A 23,929-nucleotide genomic window follows, 5' to 3' on the forward strand; every position below is an offset into this window, starting at 1 on the left:
GTGGTTTTGTTTTTCTCTTCCTGTTCTGGAATTCCAATGACACATAAGTTTTTCCTTTTGATGGTATCCCACTGGATCCTTAGGCTTTTTTCATTTTGTTTTGATTTTTTTTCTGATTGATCCCTTTCCAAAGAAGTGTTCAGGAATTTGCCATCAGTCTCATTAATTCTGTCTTCCATTGCTTCAATTCTATTCCTTTGCTCTTCCAATGTGTTACCTATTTCTGACAATTTAGTATTAATCTTCTGCATTTCTATCTGTAGATCTAGAATCATTTCTGATTTTTCATTTATTTTGTGATTTTGTTCTTGTATTTTCTTCCAAAATTCTTCTAAGATTTTTTCTGTGTTTTCTTTGGTCTGTCTCTCATTCCTTTGAAGATACCTAAAAATAATTCTTTTGAATTCCTTATCAGAGAGTTCTGATGCTGCTTGTTCCTCAGGATGTGTTCTGGGTCTGTATCCTGCTCCATTTTTTTCTACCACTTTGTCCTGCTTCTTTGTATGGACTGTGATGGTCTGTTGTCTCCGAGGCGTCATGGCGTTGTTGTATTTAGATCTCTGTTAACTGTTTGTGAAGAGCAGCCAAGGGTGATTCAGTCTCTTCTTGCTGTGTTTTATCATTGGCCCATTGGTAGAGAAGGAGGTAGTGGCTCTCGCTCAGTAAGTGAAGTTGCAGGATGTGTGGATGTAGTTGTGTCTTGTAGAGACTGTTGTTGTCTCCCACTCAGTTAGACACAAATTACAATTGAACATCCATCAAAAAACTTTTCAGTCTTGTGGGTCTGGAGTGTCCTTGGGGTTGCTGGAAAGCAGAACATGTTTCCAGCCCCTGGAATCTACCAGAGCGCTGTCTCTTTAAATATCCAAAATAGTCAAGCCACTTTTAATCCTTCAAAATGGCGGCACCCTCTGTACTATCAAAATTCCACAGCTCAGTCCACCTTTCTCTTCTCCTTCTCCGTTTATTTGCCATCTACCGTGCACGGTCCTCTGTGCAGTCTCTGAGTAGCAGGGCAGCTTTTTTGGTTAACTCTTAGGTCCTACCACCACTCGGGAATCTCCACGCTGTCTGTGCCATCAGGATCACTCAGGATTGGTGCCAGACCGCAGCTCCATATGTCTCCTTTCTTGGTATTTTCAGGCAAATTCTTCTGTTAGTTGGGGTTTAGTCCACTTCCCTATCCTTCCCTTCAAGGCACAGGTTTCCAGGATTATCTTCTGTGTCTGTGTTAATTCTTTCCCTTTTCTTTGTTGAAGAGGGTCTGTGCAGTCTTTCTAGCTAGTCTGCCATCTAGCCGGTGAATCTCCTCACAAAGCTCTTTTTGTCCATTTATTGTGATGTCTTCTTTATGTTGAGATGTAATCCATACTTCAGACTGGTGTCTTTAATCCTGACCAGTAAGTACCTCAAGTCATCCTAACTTTCAACAAGCAGAGTTGTGTTTTCTATATATTGCAGGTTGTTAATGAGTCTTCCTCCAATCCTGATGCTGCATTCTTCTTCTTATAGTCCATCTTCTCAAGTTTTTTCTCAGCATACAGATGGAATAAGTATGGTGAAAGGATATATCCCTCATGCACTCCCTTCCTCATTTTAAACCATAAAGTATCCTCTTTTTCTGTTAGAATGACAGCCTCCTGATCTATGTCCAGGTTCCTCATGAGCACAGTTAAGTGTTCTGTAATTCCCATTCTTCTCAGTATTATCTGTAATTTGTTATGATCCACACAATGTAATGCTTTTGCATAGTCAATAAAACACAAGTAAACATCTTTCTGGTATTCTTTGCTTTCAGCCAAGATCCATCTGACATCAGCAATAATATCCCTTGTTCCACATCCTCTTCTGAACCCAGGTTATATTTCTGGAAGTACTCTGTCAATATACTGCTGCAACCAGTTTTGAATTATCTTCAGCAAGATTTTACTTGCATGTGATATTTATGATATTATTCAATAATTTCCACATTCTGTGGGATCACCTTTCTTTGGAATGGGTACAAATATGGATCACTTCTTGTCAGTTGGCCAGGTAGCTGTCTTCCAAATTTCTTGGCACAGGCAAGTGAGTGCCTGCAACCTGGCATCTGTTTGTTGATACATCTCAATAGGTATTCTTTGCCAATTCCTTCTGTGAAGCTTTGACTTCTTCCTTCAATACCATTGGCTCTTGATCATATGTGAACTCCTGAAATGGATGAACATCAATCAATTCTTTTTGGTACAATGGCTCTGTATATTCCTTTCATCTTCTTTTGATATTTCCTGCATTGTTCAATATTTTTCTCATAGAGTCCTTCAGTAATGCAAATCAAGACTTGAATATTTTCTTCAGTAAGCTTAAGAAATGCCAAGCATGTTCTTTACTTTTGATTCTTTAATTTCAGATCTTTGCACATTTCATTATAATATTTTACTTTGTCTTCTCAAGCTGCTCTTTGAAATCTTCTGTACAGCTCTTTTATTTCAGCATTTCTTCTATTTACTTTAGCTGTTCTCTATTCCAGAGCAAGTTTCAGAGTCCCTTCTCACATCGATTTTGGCTTTTCTTTCTTTCCTGTCATTTTAATGACTTTTACTTGCTTCATGTATGATGATCTTGATGTCATGCTACAACTCCTCTGGTCTTCAGTCACTAATATTCAGTGTATCAGAGCTATTCTTTAGACGGTCTCTAAATTCAGATGGTTATACTCAAGGTCATATTTAGCTGTCATGGGCTTGTTTTAATGGAGCTCTAGTGACATAGTGCCTAAGGCCTTTGACTACTAATCAGAAGCTTGGCAGTTCAAATCCACTAGCCACTCCATGGAAGGAAAACAGGGCAATCTACTTCTGTAAAAAATTAATGCTTCAGAAACCCAATGAGAGTCACTATGAGTCAGAATCTACTCTATGGCTGTGGTGTTTTGTTTTGTTTTTTGGTTTGTTTTGGAGGCTTGTTTTAGTTTTCTTTAGCTTCAACTTGGGTTTGTATATGAGCAGTTGATGGTCTGTACCACAGTCGGCCCCTGGCTTTGTTCTGACTTATGATATTGAGCTTCTCCATTGCCTTTTTCTGCATTTGTTGTCAATTTGATTCCTATATATTCCATCTGGCATGGTCTACATGTATAGTTGCCTTTTATGTTGTTGAAAAATGTGTTTGCAATGAATAACTTCAGGTTAATTAGAATTCAAAAGTTCCAAATCACAATTTTCAACTTACAGTGTTTCCCAAACATAGGATAGAACATACTGAGTTTAATCATCCTGCATGAAGGCACTGCCACTCTGGAAGATGCTATGCAATAATCAGTCTGCCCACTATGGGGTACATTCCTCTGCTTATTGTTCCTTCTCTTCTGTTTCTGCAACCATTTTTTAAGTTGTGAAATCCACACCCTGTGAGTTTCCTTCTGAACTGGATGTTGCTCTTCGTTTTTGCCGGAGGTATCCTTCCCTACTCTTTTGGGCCTGCTTGTATCTATGCTGCAATTCAGTGGTAGCACAGGCAGATTTTCCTTCATTTTAGAAGAGGGCCTACTGCTCCCCAGAGGACCCTCCCAAAGATCTGTCTTATTGGTTTCAGAGCCCCAGGGACCCTGTGATATTGGCTGGAACTGTTTCCACTTAGTTGACCCTCCTCTTGACTCCACTGCAGGGACTCTTCTGTAGGAGCTTGTGTCAGTTAATCTTCTGAGAGTTATTGCAGTGAGGAAGGATTGTTATACTCCAAAGGACCCCCAGGGAGATCTGATTTGTTGTTATTAGAGTCCATTTTATAGTGTGTTGGTGATGGATATAGCCTCCACTCAAAAAGCCTTCATGCTAGCACAAAGCAACCTTTGCCATCATTCTTTAGCACTAACAAGCAGAGAAAGCATTCATTCCCACATCGTCCCACAAGAAGGTTTATCTTTTTGTTTCTTAAGCCAGAGCTATGGTTGAACAGGGAAGAATATAGAGTACTGACAACTAGAACAGACGCCACTGAAGGGACCTTCTGTAGCAATTCACAGTTGGCTTGCAGGTGATAGTGCTTGCAGGTGATAGTGTTTGGGTTAGGGAGGGATTTTCATGCTTTGAACAGACCCCCCAGAGAAGTTTGCATTGTTGTTCTCAGAGCTCTCCTATAGTATGCTGAGTGTGAGTGTAACTTCCATTCAAGATGTTTGCTTCCTAGCACTCAGCAGCCTCATTCAGCAATCCTCAATTCCTGTTGGAAAGGGAAGAAGACAGACCTAGGAAGCCTGTTTTGTTGGATTCAGAGGCCTGAGCTATGGGGTACGCTGGAGACAGGTAGGCTACTTTTAAGGTATACTTATGGATTATATATGCTCAGACAATAGCTGCAACAGGTGGAGGTACACTAATATTCTAGAAAAATTTTTATATTCTTCAGTGTATTCATAACATTCTTCCTGAGAGGAAGTTGTGGGGAAATGTATGCAAGGGATTTAGAAAATTTGCTGAGTTATGTGAACACCCTCCAAGTATCTGAACAGGGTAATATGATGAAAGAGATCAGTGATAAATTGTTCATACAGCAAGAATGATGAATTTAGAACTTTGTTTCACTGATGTGGAATAGCTCATAGGTCACAATGAAGGGAAATGACATATTAGGAATTAATAACATTTGAAGAAGAAATGCTGAAGAAGAGAGAAATAATGAGAAAAGGAGGAGAGATATTGTCAAAATTTTTACAGTGAAAAGATTACCTTTTAAAAGAAAACTAAATCAGATATGTCAGTTGCTTGAAAATACAGACCCAAACACAGATGGCTTTGATAGGGTCAATAGGCTGATTCATCAAACAGTGAGATGTTACAATGAAATATATGAAGGAAAAACAGGGAAAGGACCATACAGACAACTCTCACTAATTTTCTGACTAGAAATTGTATTCCATTCCCAATGTAATCCAAATGATCCAGAACCTTCCAAAAGTGGAATTATTAGTACAACTGACAAAATGCCAATGTTGCCCAACTTTTCTTCATTGTCAGTAAATTTTTATGATTTATGTATTTTTTTATGTATGTATATATTAAACATCTGCAAGTTTATATGTAATGTTTCCCAACCCCAAGGACAAGTGCAGGTTGGATTTTTAATGATAGTAATAATTCTGTTTTTGTTAGGTGCCATCGAGTCATCTGTGACTCATAGCAACCATATGCACGGCAGAATGAAACAGTGCCCAGCCCTGAGCCAGACTCATGGTCCCTCTTATATCTGAGCCCATAATTGCAGCCATTGTGTCAATCCATCTCATTGAGGGCCTTCTCCTTCTTCATTGACCCTCCACTTTGCCAAGCATGATATCCTTCTCCAGGGTTTGGTTCCTCCAGACAACATGACCAAAGTAGGTGAGATGAAGTCTGGCCATTCTCATTTCCAAGGATCATTCGGGCTACACTCCTTTCAGGACAGATGTTAGTCCTTTTGGTACTCTTAGCATTCTTCACTAACACCACAATGCAAAAGCATCAACTCTTCTTTAGTTTTCCTTATTCATTGTCCGGCTCTCACATGCATATGAGGCAATTGAAAATATGATGGCTTGAGTTAGGTGCACCTTAGTCTTCAAGGAGACATTTTTGCTGTCCCCATCAGTTGAAAGAGGTCTTTTGCAGCAGATTTGCCCAGCACAATACACTGTCTGATGTCTTGACTACTGTTTCCATTGATGTTGATTGTAGAACTAAGTACTATGAATTCCTTGACAACTTCCATCTTTTCTTCATCCATTGTGAAGCTGTTTATTGGACCAGTTGTGAGGATTTTTGTTTTCTTTATATTGAGGTGTAATACATACTACAGACTAGTCTTCAATCTTCATCAGTTAGTGCTTCAAGTCATCCTCACTTTCGTCAAGCAATGTTGTGTCGTCTGTATATCGCAGGTTGTTAATGAGTCTTCCTCCAATCCTTATGCAACAATCTCCTTCATATAATCCAGCTTCTCAGATTATTTGCTCAGCATACAAATTGAATAACTTTGGTGAAAGGATATAATCCTGACACACTCCCTTCTTGATATTAATCCATGTTCGAATAACAGCCTCCTGATCCATGTACAGGTTCCTCTTGAGTACAATCAAGTGTTCTGGAATTCCCATTCTTCTCAATGTTATCCATAATTTGTTATGATCCACACAATCAAATGCTTTTGCATAGTCAACAAAATATAAGTGAACATCTTTCTGGTATTCTTTGCTTTCAGCTAAGATCCATCTGACATCAACATTGATATTCCTTGTTCCATGTCCTCTTCTGAATCCAGCTTGCATTTCTGGAAGTTCTCTGCAATATACTGCTGCAGCTGTTTTTGAATTATCTTCAGTACGACTTTACTTGCATGTGATATTAGTAATATTGTTCATTAATTTCCACATTCTGTGGGGTCACCTTTCTTTGGAATGGGTATAAATATGAATCTCTTCTAGTCAGTTGGCCAAATTTCTTGGCATAGCCAAGTGAGTACCTTCTGCATGGCATCCATTTGTTGAAACATCTCAGTGGGTATTCTGTCAATTTCTGGAGACTTGTTCTTTGCTAGTTCTTTCAGTGCAGCCTCAAGTCTTCCTTCAGTACCATTGATTCTTGATCATATGTCACCTCCTGAAATGGATGGCCATTGACCAATTGTTTTTTTTGGTACATTGTACTCTGTGTATTCCTTCCATTTTCTTTTGATGTTTCCTGCATCATTCAGTATTTTTCCCGAAGAATCTTTCAGTATTGCAACTCGAGGCTTAAATTTTTTCTTCAGTTCTTTCAGCTTGAGAAATGCCGAGGGTGTTCTTCCCTTTTAGTTTTCTAACTCCTTGTCTTTGCACATTTAATTTTTATAATTGGCTTTGTCTTCTTGAGCTGCTCTTTTAAATCCTTTCAGCTCTTTTATCTTGACATTTCTTCAATTTGCTTTAGCTATTCTCTGCTCAAGAACAAGTTTCAGAGTCTATTCTGACATCCATTTTGGTCTGATCTTCCTTTCTTGTCTTTAATGAGAAGCTTCCAGACTAAGACTAAGACAATAATAATGGGAAGTTAAAAAGAGAGAGAGACAGAGAGATTCAACTTACGTCAGAATTGACTTAAAACAAAGTTGTTGGAATGGAGCTCCATTGTAAGTTGGGGATTACCTGTGTGCCCTTAATTATATAAGTTCATAAGTTTACCTTCTATTCCTATTTTCCTGAGAATTTTTGCCAGGAAAGAATGTTGGATTTTATCAAATGCCTTTTGTACATCAATTGATATGATCATCTAGTTCTTTTCCTTTGTTTTATTTATGTGGTAAATTACATTGATTGTTTTTCTAATGTTCAAGCAGTCTTCTTTCCCTGGCATTAATCCCACTTGATCGTGGTGTGTGACTTTTTTTTTTTTTTTTTGATAAGTTGTTGAATTCTGTTGGCTAGAATTTTGTTGAAAATGTTTGCATCTGTATTCACAAGGAATATTAGTTTGTAATTTGTTTGTGTGTGTGTGTGTGAGTGAGTGATGTCTTTTCCTGGTTTGGGTATCAGGTTGATGCTGGTTTCATGGAATGAGTTAAGGGGTATTCTTCCCTTTCCTATGTTTTTCAAAAATTTGATGGAATTGTTGTTGACTCTTCTCTGGATTTTTGGAAAAGTTCCCTAGTGAAGCTCTCTGGTCCTGAGCTTTCTCTTCTTGGCAGTTTTATTTATTATTATTTTTTTATGACATCTTCAATCTCTTCTTTTTATTGTGGACTTATCTGTTTCTCCTTTCATATTAGTTAATATTTGTTTCATGTGCTTTGAAGCATTGATACTAGGTGCACATATATTATAATTATTACATCTTCTTGATGGATTTACCTTTTTATTATGTAATATCTTTTTTCATCAGTATGGTCAGACTCTTCTTTTTGGTTACTGACTACATGGAATATTTTTTGTTTCATCCTTTTATTTTCAGTCTGTTTGTATCTTTATGGTTAAAGTGTGTTTCTTGTGAAAAAGCAAAAATACAGTTCATGGTTTTGTTTATCCATCTGTCAGTCTGACTTTGTATGGGAAGTTTAGACCATGTACATTTAAGGTTATTACTGAAAATGAAGTATCTGCTACATACAATTTTCTAATTGTTTTTTGAGTTTATTATATCCTTTTTTTCTTTTTGTTCTCATTATTCTGTTATTTTTTGTGTTTAGCTTTTTTATGTGATGAACCTTTTTTGGTTCTTCTTTTCTTGTATATATGTTTTCTTAGTGGTTACCACAAATACTACATTATACAACTTGCAATTACAGCAACATTTAACATACAATCAACAAGTTAACATGCAACATTAATACATTACAACTATTCCTGTTTTGCTCCTCCCTCCCTGTTTTCTGTTGATGAGTCTCCATTGACATTGCTGTATATCCAATATCAAGTAAGATTAATATGTACTTACATCTTATGCAGTTGATGTTTTATTGCTTGTACAACATAACTATTGAATATAATCCTTGAAAATGTCATATACTTTCCCATGTTATTATTATTATTTTTTTAGTTGGATATTTCTCTCCCCCCACCCCATGTGTAGATGTGAGTACTTGTTTAGTGTTCTTTCCTTTCCATTTGGAGAAATTCCTTAATTAATACTTGCAGAGCTGGTCTAGTATTGACAGCTTCCCAGAGCTCCTGTTTATTTGGGGTTCCTCTCCCATTTTTTCATACAATGCCCTCATTTTGTGCTTTTCTATTGTTTCTTTTTGATTGAATTAATGTTATGGCATCTATCAGTTAGTCCTTGGCATTCTAATGTAAGCCAGAGCCTCTTTTCTCTCTGTTTATCTATTTCTCTATGTTTCTGTAACTATTTGTATGCATTATCTAATTCACTAGGTAGCTATCACCTATCTCTATCTGTTGTTAATCTATTACGGATATGGACTCACAAATTCTCATTTTTTCCTAGTGGTTTGTAATTCATTAGTGTGCTTAAAGTTTTGGTGCTCAAATTGTGCTAGATTTGGCCACTGGGAGTGTTTTCAAGGTGGCTACTAATTCTTTGTGCCATGCCAGCTCTGGTGGTGTAGTGCCTAAGGCATTTCATTGCTAACCAGAAGGCTGGTGGTTCAAACCCACCAACCACTCCTCAGAAGGAAGATTGAGCAATCTATTTCTATAGAGATAACTGCCTTGGAAACCCAAGGAGGGGTCACTATGAGCCAGAAACCACTTGACAGCAGTGAGTTTGGTTTCAGTTTACCATCATTTTTGTTGTGTGGTTCCTTACTTACTGACATAATAAGATAATCCAGGTTTGTCTTATACTTTGTCTGCACTTGCCCTAGAATTAGCCATTTCTTCAATGAGTGCTGGTTCCTTTGGCAAGGAAATGGTTCTAGAGACCAAGATATAGGTGCTTAGGGTACTCATTCTACTAGGACATTGCTACTTCTTGTCTGAGCTCATTTTTTATAGTCATTCTCCAGAAGATACAACTTAAAACCTTACCCCCTGTGAATCACCTAAGCTTTTCAAAATCTTACCTTGGAGTTTCCTTGTAATTTGTAATGAGGCTATTTCTTAACATGAAAGTCATACTTTTTGCTTTGTAACTGAATCTCCTTCCTATTTAATTATCATTTTTGCTTTTTTAATTTGTTTGAACTGCAAATCTTTGTTGTTGTTTCTGTTGTTGTGAGGTTGCCCTTGGTAAAAGGGAGTATGAGATGTTATTCAGGTCTCTTTGGATTGATGTTTTCACTCCTGTGCATTTGGTTAGACACCATAATGGGTTTGCTGAATTTCCTTCCTATTTAGCTATCATTTTAGGTTTTTCCTCTTTCAACTGACTATCTTCATTTTCTTGGTGAGGCTGCCCTTAGTAAAAGGAAGTATTAAATGTTAATCAGATCTCTTTGGTTTGATGTTTTTATTGCTTTGTCTTTGGACACCATAATGAATTTGCTTGTCCTTGATCAGAAACCCCAGATGCAGATATTCCCCTTTCAGCATGTCCATACCAACTCCTAGCAGAGGTCTCCACCACTACTCATCTTATTAAATCAGCCCTGCCTGCTCAATCTTTCTGTGCCAGCCAGCCTGCCTCCATGGCAGCCTCCCTGCAGACACCTCCCAAAAAAACACAAAAAAACAAACTCACTGCCATCAAGTTGATTTGACTTATAGTGACCTCTCCTTGGGTTTCTGAAGCTGTATCTCTAAGGAAGTAGATTGACCAACCTTCCTTCCAAGGCTTCCTTCCACCAGCCTTCTTGTTAGCAGTCAAATGCTTAGGCACTATGTCACCAGAGCTCCCATATATCTCCCAGAGCTGCTTTTCACAGACACCTAAATTGTTTTGTGACTTTCTTCTCGTGAACAAGAAGCAAGTAGAAGGGGAAGAACCATGGCAGCCCAGAGTCATCAATCCTTAATTCTGAGTGGACTTCAATCCTTAAGTCTTGAGTGGACTTGCTACCTTACAAGACTCTCCCTAGACCGGTGCAGTAGCTCTCTCTTGTCTCCTTCAGCACCAACATCCACACCACATGAGCAAGTGGTCACTTGAAAACAGCATCCTCATCCTCACCTATGCAGAAACTCCCCACATAGACATGCTAAGCCCCTGCTGCTGGTGTTCAGGCTCCATACATCTCAGTCAGTTATAATTGACTGCATTCCCAAGAGTATTCCAAGAACAGAGAGGTTGGTCTCATCCCATAAGAGGCCCCAGGTTTCTGGCACCGCTGAGTTTTAAGGATGCGTATATACTTTCATAATACCCATTTTAGATGGCAAAAAGAACCACACAAGAGGCAGGGTATCAGATAGAGGTGACTCTGTATGGGTGCCTCCCAGATCTCTGCTGTCCAGTAGAAAGGGAATGTGACCTACTTATGCCACTTAAATTTTCTACAGTGGTTCTAACAGTTAATATGCTCAGCTGCTAATCAAAAGATTGGCAGTTTGAGTCCACTTAGAGGTATATTGGGAGAAAGGTCTGGTGATCTACCATTGCAAAACCCTATGGAACACAGTTCTCTGACACACATGGGGTTGGTGACAACTGGTAAACTGGAACCTGGAAAGGTACCATTTTCCTCTTGGATTCTTCCAATCCTGTTTGAATGTCCTTCTATTAACATATTTTATTTGAAGAACTCTTTTTTGTTTTGTTTTGTTTTTCACTTAAGATCAATACCCTTTTTCTAAGGGGATATATTTTATTTGTAATTTGTGTAGGCAATACATGTTGTTCCAGTTACTATGGGTCCATAACAATCTACCCTAAAGCTTAGTGACCTGAAACAGCCATTTAATATGCTCATGGATTTTGTGGGTCAGGAATTCAGAGAGGGCACAGTGAGGATGCCTTATTTTTGCCATATGATGTTGTGGCCTTAGCGGCATATCTTACTGGCTAGGCCAGAACTGGGTGAAGCCTCATTCACCATGTGGCTGCCCCATGGGCTAGTTTGGGCATCCTCGTAGTATAGTGGGTAGTGTCCCCCAGAGTGAGTTTCCTAAATAGAGAAGCCAGGCAGAGCTGATCCTTGGAGCACCTGTTATCACTGCTGCCATGCTTAGTAGGTCTACACAGTCCCAAGGCCTCCCATCCCCCAGGTACACAGAAGGGATAGAGACTACAAGCCCCACATTCATGAAGGGAGCTGGGGCCCCACAGGCAGGATATGTGTTGCCATGTTTGCCTTAAGTCTGTGTGACTGAGAACTGTCTAGGAAGATTCCTCCCTTTAAAAACCTGGTGACTAAGTTTGCTTATTACAGTGTGTTTCCTTAACCTGTGTGCAGACCCTGCTCACTGTAGTCCAGGTGCAGCATCAATGCAGCCTCCCAGCTCCACCTGTTTACCCTGCAGCCCCTACTTTGTGCAGCTCATCAGACGCTAGCCATCCTTGTGACCCATCCTCTCTACTGTGTGACATGTTATCTGAAGCTGGTGGTACCTCACTGGCAGTTAACAGCTGTAGAGCCCTTCAGAAAAAGAGCCCCAGTGAGTTGCTTCTCTTGCCTGTGTCCCATCACCACAATGGAGTCACACACGTGCCTTTTGACTCAGATGTTGGTGGTCATTTATGTCTGTGTTCTGTATTTGTTCTCCATATCCACTCCACTTATTTTTTTTCTTTTTTGGAACTCCTCTTATGAAAGCAGTAATAGAGGTAATGTAGGGCATAAAAGGAGCTCTGGTGGCATAGTTCCTAAGGGATTTGACTGTTAACCAAAAGATTGGCAGTTCAAATGCACCAGCCACTCCATGGTTTGAAGACTGGGCAATCTACTTCTGTAAAGATTTGCCACCTTGGAAACCCAAGGTGGGTCACTATGAGTCAGAGTCGATTTAATGGCATTGAGTTTGGAATTTGGTTTGTAGGGCATAAGAAAGCCAAGGGAATGACTACTGTCTTATCTACCTCACTGTGTAGTTGGTCACTTAAAGGCAATTTGAATGTTTCATGCTTCCTCCTGGGCATTCTGTATAACCCACTGCACTGCATTGCTCCCTGAAGCCTGCAGTGCAGCATAGCATAGAAGCTGCAGTGGTGTCTCTGCTCTGCTAACAGGACCTGCAGGACCACAACGATGAGCTTCAGGCTGCACTGGAAGGCCTGCAGCTGCACAAGACCCAGCATGGCCGGCTCAGTACCTGTCCAGATGGATGGCTTCCATCGGCAGATGGTCCAGAAGGTAGATCCTGTCCTGTGGGTACAGATGGGGGGGAGCTCTGGGCTCTAAAAGTCCACCTGTTTCAGCTGACTGGGCTGTCTTCTTGGCCCAGGGAATTTTGGTGTCAAGAGCCGCTTCCCAGCATACAAACACCTGCCCCCAGACATAATATTACCACCCACCTGAATGCCTTCCAGGCTTGTGGAGGAGGGTGAGAGCTTTACTAGTTGTACAGAAATGGGAAAGGTTTTATGGCTCCATAATGACCTCATGGAAGGCATGTCCATCTGCAGTGAGTGTTTCCAAATCACCCTCACAGTTGTGGTGAGGACTAAGTAAGGAACTGTGTGTTAAACTTTCAGCAGGAGCTGGGCGCAGACAGTGAGGGGAGGTGACAGCAAACACAGGAGCCATGTTCCCTTATCCCAGGTCACAGTCCAGGGTTTACATATTATCCTCTGATCTGTGAACTGTGATGTGAAAACTCTTACAAAGAAAGAGGAACTAAATTCTATTTAAAACATGTTAATGAATTTCAGAGAGGGCTTAAAGTTTCCTGTTACTGATTATAAAAGTGCCTCCTCAGGGGTCTCAGCCAAGGTGGGTATGACGGTTGATAGGGACAGGGCCCCAGTGCGTAGAGCAGCTTGAGTGAGGTCAAGAGCCCCCAGGTGACACACCATCAGTTGTGCCCCCAACACAGAGAGCTGTGTGTCTGAGTTATAAGTAGAGGTTTACCAGGGTCTCCTGCTTTAAGACCCTCTTGGTGCTGAGGTTCAAGACAAGTTCTAGCTATATTGTGGGCTGTGTTTGACTGCTCTCAGCTCCTTCTAGAGACAAGAACAAGGGGATTCAGGTGACAAAGCTGCCCTGGATGTTTGTTGCAGTCCTTCTAGGGATGGAGACTAGCTCTGAGTTCATTGTGCTCTGCTGGGCAGCAGTGGGTGTTGCTACAGCATGGCCTCACAGCCTTGCTGACTTGCACAGCAATACCAGTGCATTGGTCCTTGCCTAAGTCCACTGCTGCCTTGAAGGCCTATGGAGACTCCTCAAGGCAACTCATAGACTTTGGCAGTCCAGCACTTCAGAGAGCATCTTCCTCCATTACAGGTCTTTTTAGGGCTTTAATGATCTAAAGCTATTTATTTAACAAAATAGAAAAGAATTATCCATAAAAGAGCCAACATAGGGCCTTCGTGGCTTCTCTGTGTGAGTCCAGCCTCCTCAGACCCCTACATAACTGTGCTCACCTGCAGGCTACATATTGGAGTCTGAAGGCTTATAACCCACAGGTGACCCTACAGCCACCAGTCTCACTAGCAAGCTCGAGTATGAGCCAGATACTGCCAGCTACACCCAATCCAGAGAAACCAGGGGCACTGTGGATGGCCTTTGCCTCCATTTCTGATCCCCAGATGTTCTGCCATACAGCAGACCCCCATGGAAGTGGGCAGTTCTTGTCCCCTTTGTCTAGAACCCTCAGCTACACAGAGTATGTGGCCTTTGGCAGGAACCACTAAGGTTTGGGTTCTGAAGTCTTGGGTCTGCCTAGATAGAAGGACTTGGGGCTATGGCCCAAGAAATCAGATCTAATCTTTGTGTCATCACTAATAAACTTAAGCGTTTTCACAGTGTGACCTTTTCTCTCCCCTCCTCCCTATCTGCCCAATGATAACCTTTTATAGAAGCAGCACAGATGCTGGCTGGCCCCTTCCAGTGAAGAGTGGTCTGTCTGCTGTCAGGAGGAATAATAAGAGTCAGGGTTGCAGTGAGCATGGGTGATGTGGACTATCAAGTCAGATGAGAACTCCGGTTGGTCCATTTGGCCCAGAAAATTGGCCAGTTCCCAGTTTCCAAGGCAATGCAATGCTTTCTTTCCAGAGGTGCTTATCCAGGTTTTCTTGGACCCAGTGCCTAAGTCTGTCACCATTCTCAAGGCAGTGGTGAAGGCGGGTGGCTCTTCCCACTTTCCTTCCTCAGCACAACATGTTGAAACCTTAGCCATGGTACAAATGCAATTCCAAGTCTCAGGCCAGCTGTCTTACAAGCCCTAGCAACACACCCAGCTTACAAATGTGCCTGGTATATAGGCAGCAGGGTACTGATACATGTTGGGAGGAGTGTCCTCTGGACCAAGGCATTGCTCACATCACTCTTTCTCATTCCGTGACTATTTAGTATGCCTGGTTGGTTTATTGAGATCCAGCATTACTTACACAACACCATAATAAATAATACAGAAGAGGAGGCCAACATGAAGAGAACTAATAAACAACCCATGCAGATGTGTGTGGTCAATCTACATATAGTGAGGCCTTACCACCAGGCATCACACAGCCCAGAGGTTTGCCTATGCTCCAGCTCACACCACTTTCTCTGTCTCTCCATCTCCTCTGTGTTCCCAGCATTGCTAGGAAACAGACTGGAGAATGAAGTATTGTGTTACTCCCAATTTGTAGTGACTGGGAGGGTGGTGGTGGGCTGTGTAGGAGCTTCCTAGTCATAGCCCTGAGCAGTCTGTTCTGGTGAAGGCATGAAATGGCGGTTCTAGAAGACTCTGCTGTATGGAATGCGGCACAACAGACCATTTGTGGTGCATGGTGTCTTCTGTCACTGTGGTAGAACAGAAACCTGGGCATGTGCCCTCTTCTAGGACCACCCTTCCCTTGCAGAGGTGCAAGTGGAGTCTGTGCTTTGTTGTTAGGTGGGAAAAGGAAAACTGAGTGGACCTGTGATGTTCTCTGCATGAGAGAAGCTAAAGTTCCTTCCTCTTTGCAGGCCTAATTTCATGTGTGTGTGGCCCTACTCTAGTGAGCCTAGAAACAGAGATGAGGATGGAACAGGTGAAGAAACATTACCAAGACCTCAATATTCAACTGGAAACCAAGGTAGGGGATGAGAGCATCCTCAAGGCAATTCTGGGGCCTTCTGCCACATGAAAGGAAAGCTGTGCTATGTGCTGGTCCTTCTGCAGGTGTCTGCCTTAGCATTCTCTGGCTTGTGATGGGCTGGGAAGTTTGCAGAGAAATGTAAGCAGAAGTACCTGGAGGGAGGTAGGACAGCAGACTAGCAGGTCATGCATTTCTCAGTGTCACGTAAGGGGTGACATGCTGAGTGCATCCCCAACTACTCCCAGTCCTCACACTCAGCTGTGAGGAAACTGAACTTACCTTATTTTAAGCTTATATTGCCCTTGGATTGATTTGTCCTTTCCGGGATGCTCAGTAGCTTTAGAACCAGGATTACTCTGGCTGATGAGATCTTCTCAGATGAAGCTGTCTCCTGTTCTGCTCTTAGATTATGACTATTTTAAGAGACAATATCCACAACTTATCATCACGTGCCACATTCTTCTAACCTCAAGAGCCCAGGGTGGTGGCTGCTCATGCTTGCATCCCAGCCTTTGGGCTCCTGGATGCAAATACTTACTTGTGGCTCCCATGGCCAGATAATATCCTTTCTACAGGTCTGCAGGGTGTCCAGTTGCCCAGTGGTCCGAAAAGTGCTCTGCATTCTTTCAGTGAGGATTGTATCCTCTGCTCTGCCCTCCCTACTAATGGGACCTCCCTTATGGGCACTGAGCTCTTGGGGCGTTGCTGCTATCTTTACGTCTGGTCCTCCACAGGCCTTTGCTCCTTGGCATGCCTCACAACTTTGTATTTCTGTATTATATTATCAGGAGCTAATTTTTAGGAGACCCTCATCTTATGTTTCTCTTTTCAGGTAAATTACTATGAGCAGGAAATCGACCTAATGAAAAGGAACTTTGAGAAGGAGAGAAGTGAAATGCATCAGGTATTCAAGCATGAGATCAGTGTGTTGGAGGGCCAGAGAGCTGACCTGGAGGCACTCTACACACAGTCACAGGAGGCCATCCACAGCCTGCAGGAGCAGCTGCAGGAGCTGGGGGATGGGGAACCAATCCTGACCAGGGAGCTTCCAGCACCAGTTCAGCAACAGGAAGAGGAGTTGTGCCTGAGGTACCAGCAGGAACTACAGCAAGTAAGGTCTGCTTGCCTGTTTCTTCTCAGAGCCTCATGTCTAGAGTTCTTGCCAGGAACCCAAATTAGAAATTGAGTTTAGAAATCTATCAGAACTATAATACCTGCTTACTGAGTGATATTTCTCTGAGCAGAGAGATGATGGTGGAAAGAACAAGTCATTGTATGAGGTATTTTAACTTCAAATTAGAAATATATCATAAAACTTAGGCCATGAAACAATTTGCTTTATAGGCTATCAGCTCGTTAATATTTATCTTCTGATTCAGACTTCCCTGTAACAAAGAACAAAGGTAGCAAAACATTTTTCTCATTTAATGTCATACTCTAATTTTCCAGGATGTGTTGTAGCATGTCAGGAAATGGAGAAAAGGTCTAAAAGTCATAAAGCAATTGGAAAGAAAATTAATTTGAGTTAGGGAATTTCTGAGAAGCTAATATATGAGCAAGGATGAAAAAAAAAATTGGAAAAATGAATATGGCATCAGTATATGAGAACCACATGCCCATACTTCCTCAAGTGGGTCTCACTTAGAGGTATATACTGCAAATCCAATGTCCATTTACCAGAGACTCTCTCCCACAGAGAGTCTTGGACCCTTCCCAGCTTGGACAACAGCTGGACCAGCATGCTGGCCAGACCTGAGAAGCCTCCTCAGGAACTGGGAACATGGGCTAGGTTCAGATATGGGAGCCATGCACCACACTAACAGCAGGGGACTGAGCTGTCTTTCATGTCCTATGACCTGGGGAGGTTGTTGTCCCCAGCAACCATCTACTCTTCCTTCTGTGTTATGAGGAATTTAGGGCAGCCTGAATAAGGGAGTTGAGAAAAAGCCGTGTACCACCATCAGCCCAAGTGTGTACTCTTTTCTTCTTTCCCACCCCAGATGCTGCCACAGAGCTGCCTCAGGCCTAAGGGATCCAGTAACAGAAAGTCCCCTCTTGGATGATTGAGAGAAAGTTTTTTAAAAGCTATGTGCTTCACCTAAGCTTTACCTTATTTTCTCTTAGGCCTAGGAGCTCTGTGATAAAGGGACTAACCACTTTCTAAACTGCTTGGTCTTACACCCATGGCCACCACTCCCAACTCCCCTCAGGTTCCCAGAGGTTACAGAGGGACAGGGTCTGTCATCTGGGCCTGGTCCCAGGAGCAACCTTAGCTGGCTGGAAGGGCCCCCTCACACCATGACTGTGAATAGAGCCACATTGCATGCTTCTGATGTGCTGATAGCTACCCTGGCTTTCCCAGGTTGGCTTCTCTCAGCCTCACTTCACTCAGTCTGGGGCTTCCAAATGCCCCTTTCCAAGCAGTTTAATGTGTTTTTGAGGGTAATTTTGACTATAGGTGCGTTTCACCCATCTCACTAAAACTTTAGGCCAGCACTATCAAATACAACTTTCTGTGATAATGGACATGTCCTCTGTTTGTCTGTCCAGGGCAGGAGCCACCAGCCACATGTGACCACTAAAGATGGCTAGTATGACCAAGAAACTGAGTTTTAATTTTATTCAGTTTTAATTGGTTTAAACTTATATTTTAAAAATCACATGTAACAAGTGACATCTGTGTTGCCCTATTGGGTAGATCCTGTGCATGAACTCTCTAAGAGCATCAGGGATGAGGAGGGAGGAGTTGCATGCTTAGAACACAAGCTCACGGGGCCTTTTCTGACCCAGGAGAGTGGCCCTATGGGGTATGTGTCATTTGTGTTTCTGAGCCAGGTCTATGTGAAATTGTTTCTGTAGGAAGGAGGCAGAGGCTGAGCTGAGCCAGAAGCTCTTGTGAATGGAAGCGAAGCAGGCAGTCCTCCACAAGCAGTTGTCACAGCAACATCAGCATGAGAAGGAAGAGATGCTGCAGAGGCACCTGCTGCAAGTGAGAGAGGTGGCAGCACAGATGGATTCAGAGAAGAGATGGAGGGATGAAAAGGAGAAGGAGATCCTGGCCCAGTGCAGGAAGCCGCAACTCAAAATAGAGAGCTGATGAGTGAAAAGCAAGCTCAGATGTATAAACCATTTGCTCTCAAGAAGGAGAAGTTGTTAGAACTTGCTCATAAGAAGCAAGTAGAAAGGCTTGCCCAGGAGGCAGAGATGCTGAGGGCCCTCTTGAAGAAGGAAGCTGTAGCAGCAGATCATGAGGGGGAAAGGCAGCTGCCACCAGGCCTGCTGGGGACCACAGAAATCTGGAAGGAGGTGGGACCAGCAGGAGGTGGGTCTAGTCCTGGGGGAGCAGAGGCTAAGCATGTACCATGTTGGCTGCACAGCTGTGCAGATTCTGTCCATAGCCCAGCCGCAGTCCCAGACCTGCAACCCAAAGGGCCAATTGGGAGCATCAGCATCAGAGAGGGCTATCCCAATTTGCTAGATACTGTAGAAGTAGCTTTTGCTTCTTCAGAGACATAGTCATGTGTGCGGCCACCTGGAGTGGGTGGAGCAATGTTCCTGGAAAAATCAATGTCTAGCTAGCAACCCAGAGAGTCAGAACCAGCTGTCATCTGAGCAGTGGCAGCCCAAAGCCCAGGAGCAACTCTGGTTAGAAGTGGATGGAAACAACCTACAAGGGGAGCCAGTTTTCAGGAGGAGCCTGAGTGCCCTGGAGGGTGAGCACAGGATGGGGACTGCCAAGGCAAGATGGCAAGAATGGGAAGGGGCTATACAGAGACAGGAGGCAAAAATGGCACTGGAAAGAGAGAAGAATGAAGTGAAAACCAGACTCCTATGGCTAGATGATATAGTTCAGGCTCTGGGGAAGGAAGCCAACTCAAAGAGAGAACAGTCTTGCCTCTATCTATCCCTAAACATGTGAACCCACTCATCCCGTCCCTGATGACTCTGTAGCATACTCTTATTTCCTCCTGACAGGCTGGCGAGCTCTAACTCATGAAGGCCATGTACCCCATGACTATCCAGGGGTATAAACCAAGCCTGGTCTGCACTCAGGCCATGGTGTCCCTGGATGCCCAGTGAGTGGGACAAGGGAGGCTTTCCATGCATAGATTCCCCAGAACCCATTAGTGAAGACTCTTGTGGCTTGGACGCAAGTCTGTCCACTACCTTTGTCCGTAGGAAGTTTGTGCTTGTCTCACAGGGCCCAAAATAGACTGTCCTTGGGAGCCCCACTTTATTCCTGGGGCATCTCTGAAGCCCTCTGCCTACGAACCCACATGTCTTCATTTAATTCCGACTGTATATGTTAGCGATGTCTTTGCCTGGGTGACTAACAGTGATTAAGTGGCAGCAGCAGAGATGGCCTGTCTACTCTGCATGCTTTTTGCATTCTGCGAGGGTTCTTGGTACTAACTGTGAGACTTGAGATGCTGGCTACAAAGGCCAACATCTACTGGAGTAAGCTGAGGTGGGAGGGAGTCCTGAAGATTTCAGTTGGTTGGACAGAGTACTGAGAGGGCCACAGGTTGAGATAGGTTTCTCCTCCCCTGGCCTTACTTGGGGAGTCAGGCTGGTGAATGCTCTATCTCAGAAGTGTGACATGTGGAAACGCTTTTCCCAGTGTTGCAGAGCATGGACTCTGAGTGGCTTAAAACAAGACACATTCATTATCTTACAATTCTAAAAGTTAGAGGTCTAAAATAGGCTAAAATGTAGCTAAAGTTGTTTGTTGTTTTTATTTAAATTAACTTTACCTAAAACTTAGAATTAAATTGGGCTAAAATCAAGGTGTCAGCAGGGCTGCATCCCTTTCTTCAAGCTTTAGGAGAATCTGTTCTTTCCTTTTCCAGCTTCTATAAATTACCTATATTCCTTGGCTTGTGACCCCTTCCTTCACCTTCAAAATCATCAGTGGCTGATTGAGTCTTTCTTACATTGCATCACTTTAACTCCACTCTTCTGCCTCTCTTTTTCCCTTAAAAGGACCCTGGTGACTACATTGGGCCCACTAGGTTACTTCAGAATAATATCCCCATCTCAAGGTCAGTGGGATAGCAGACTTTATTTCATCTTCAACTGTAATTCCCCTTGACCACGTAACATCATATTCACAGGTTCTGGAGATTAGGACATCCTCACCACAGTAGGTGATCTGAGTTTTGTTTCTGGTACTTTCACATCTTAGGTAAGGAGCTCTGGCAGTGCAGTGAGTAAGACATTTGGCTGCTAACCAGAAGGTCAGCAGTTCAAACCCACCAGTTGCTCTGCAGGAGTAAGATGAGGCAATCTACTTCTGTAAAGATTTACTGCCTTGGAAACTTATGGGGGTTGCGGAGTTAGAATTGACTCAATGGCAGCAAATGGCAGCAAGTTTTTTTTTTTTTTTAAATCATTAGTTTTTTTTCTTTGTTATGTTTGTTGCTGTTGTTATTTGCTGTCGAGTTGGCCCCTACTCATAGCGACCCCTTCTTGGATTTCCGAGGCAGTATCACTAAGGAAGTAGGATTGCCCAACCTTCCTTCCATGGAGTGGCTGGTGGGTTTGAATCGCCAGCCTTCTGGTTAGCAGTCAAGTGCCTTAGGCACTACGCTACCATGTTTAGGTGTGTATATTTTTCTTTTAAACATTTTATTGAGAGCTCTGGTAGTATAGTGCCTAAGATTCTTGACTGCTAACCAGGAGGCTGGCGTTCAAACCCACCAGCCACTCCTCAGAAGGAAGGTTGGACAATCCACTTCTGTAGTGATCCTGCCTCCGAAACCCAAGGAGCGGTTGCTATGAGTCCTTGAACAACAACAACATGTGTAAAAAAGAAAAATGCCCGTAAGTTTACAACGAGAAGAAATTAAGCGTGTTGTGTTACCAGCAGCTAGAACAAGAAATAAAATCCTCCAAGACTCCTCAGGTATAACCACTATCCTAACTTCTAAAAGCATAGATTAATTTAGTCTGTTTTTGTATTTTATATAAAGGAATCATTCAACTGGTATCCTTGGTTCAATATGTTTGTGAGATTTCATTCATTTACAGTTTTTCCATTTTCTTGTTGATAGGCATTTGGGTAGTTTCAGCTTTTTGGCTATTATAAATAATATAGCTATGAAAGTTCTGGTACATGAATTTTGAGCAATATATGTACACGTTTATGTTGGTATGTACCTAGGAATGGAACTCTTGGGTTTTAGGGTATAGGTGTGGTTTTCTTTTTATTTATTCCACTTATAAAATATTTTGCCTATTGGATATATTTATTTGTGTCTTGTGAAAAATTCTCAGCCATTATTCTTTTTTTCTTTTTAATTTTTATTGTGATTTAGGTGATAGTTTACAGAGCAAATTCATTTCTCACACAGCAGCTCACATACACTTTGTCTCATGACATAGTTACCTCTTCCCTGTGTCCTTCCCAGCCATACATTCCTGTCCCCGAAGCTGTCTCCCTGTGCATACACAGCCCTTTTATTCTCCCATGATTCATCTCTCCAAGGAGTAGATTTACCTAATGTAAATGTTTAGCTCATATACCTGTCTTTTGCTTGGCTGGAAGCCACAGGAGTGGGTTCAATTCCAAACCTGAAGGGCAGCTAGGGGCCATATTCTCAGGGGTTTCACCAGGCTTTTGATCAGACCTGTAAACTTGGTCCTTTTTTTTTTTTTTAAATGATTTCAGCCATTATTCTTAAAATATTCCTTTTGTCTCCCTGTTTTCTCTGTAAGATCTTTTCACTTTTCACTTTTTCCTCCATGCCCTAACTCTTTAATGTTTTCCATTTCCTCTTCTCTCTGTACCACATTCTTGGTCATTTTTTATATCTGTATTCCAGGTCACTAATTCTTTCTTCTGCTTTGTCTAATCTATTGTCTAACCAATACAGTGAGTTTTTATTATGGCATTGACTTTTTTCCCCTCTCATTTCTATAGCTTCTATTTGGTTCTATCTGACATTTTTTTTTTTATTATTGCTTATTCATTTCTTATTTCCAATTTTTATTTATATAACAATTTCATAATATTTACTTTTCTTTTATATCTGATCATTCCAATATCTGAAGTTCCTAAAGACTCTAATTCTGTTTTTGTGTTTTCACTGATGCCTATTGGTGATTTCTTTCTGTGTATATTTTGATGATCTTTGATTGTGAGTTCATGTTTGTTTGATGTTAATCCCTGGGAGCTTTACTAGGGGTTTTTCTCTCTCTCAGAGAGAAAGTTGGAGGACCAACTTTAACTCTCTTCAAAGTCACTTACCTAATGGTACATTCAGTGGTGCAGCTTGCCCTTCATCCTGACAGGCCTCAGAGTAACCCTATATTTTTGTTGTTTAATGCACACAGCTTTGATTTCCACTTCCAGGTTTTGTTTTCTTTGAGTACCCTTTGAGCTTTCCATTACTTCTGTGAGGACTGTCACACATTTCATAGTTGACTTCACACAATCTGATTGGTGGATAGGGGTGGGCAACTGGAAGGAGAATTCCACCCAATACCCAACACAAACACAAACTCCTTGAATTAGTTTGTTTTCCATACTGAAGCCAGAGCGATCATTTCAAAATGCAGATTTCACTTATTTCACACCCCTGATTGAAACCCTTTGCTGCTTTTAAAATTGCCATGGCTTCTATTATTTTTCTCCTTAGTTCCTGGGGAGATAAAATGAAGTCAGATGAAAGAGTACTTATATTCTTGATACTATAAACATAATACATAAAATAAGTACAGCAAAGATTATGTAGCATTTTGAGTAGTTTTAGATTAGAAATATTAGAAGCTAACAGAATGCCAGACAGAGACTTATTCAGGGGAATACATATCAGCAAGATTAAGTATGGGTTTTAAACTGCTTCATTAGGGATCTTTGTTGGTAAAATAGTTGTTGTTGTTAGGTGCCAATGAGTCATCTCCCACTCATAGTGACCCTATGCACAGCAGAACAAAACACCTCCCAGTCCCGTGCAAGCTCCATGATCCCTGCTATACTTGAGCCCATCACAGCTGCCACTGTGTCTATCCATCTCATTGAGGGCCTTCCCTTCCTTCATTGAGCCTCCACTTTACCAAGCATGACATCCTTCTCCAGGGAATGGGCCCTTCTGACAACATGACCAAAATAGGTGAAATGGAGTCTGGCCATTCCCACTTCCAAAGAGCATTCTGGCTGTACTTCCTCCAGGACAGATTTGTTAGTTCTTTTAGCAGTCCATGGTACTTTTAGCATTCTTTGCCAGCACCACATCTCAAAAGCATCAATTCTTCTTTGGTCTTCTTTATTCATTGTCCAGCTCTCACTTGCATATGAGGTGATTGAAAATACCATGGCTTGTGTTAGGTGCATCTTCATCCTCAAGGAGACATCTTTGCTCCTCAGCACTTAAAAGCGGTCCTTT

At 42.0% G+C, this 23,929-nt stretch overlaps 1 protein-coding gene across 1 annotated transcript in view; it reads left to right on the forward strand.

Moving 5' to 3' along the window:
* The window catches only part of NINL (ninein like), a gene marked incomplete at its 5' end in the record, with an annotated part of 227,849 nt that overhangs the window by 100,165 nt on the left and 103,755 nt on the right, over positions 1-23,929 (forward strand). The window contains 6 exon segments of the mRNA XM_007958241.1: positions 12,549-12,672; positions 15,463-15,539; positions 16,375-16,658; positions 18,402-18,631; positions 18,634-18,864; positions 19,118-19,430. Coding sequence (XP_007956432.1) covers positions 12,549-12,672; positions 15,463-15,539; positions 16,375-16,658; positions 18,402-18,631; positions 18,634-18,864; positions 19,118-19,430 — 1,259 coding nt within the window.

This window comes from Orycteropus afer, unplaced genomic scaffold (assembly GCF_000298275.1).
Source record: "Orycteropus afer afer isolate SDZICR_OR568_19922 unplaced genomic scaffold, OryAfe1.0 scaffold00890, whole genome shotgun sequence".
Taxonomy (NCBI): Eukaryota; Metazoa; Chordata; class Mammalia; order Tubulidentata; family Orycteropodidae; genus Orycteropus; species Orycteropus afer.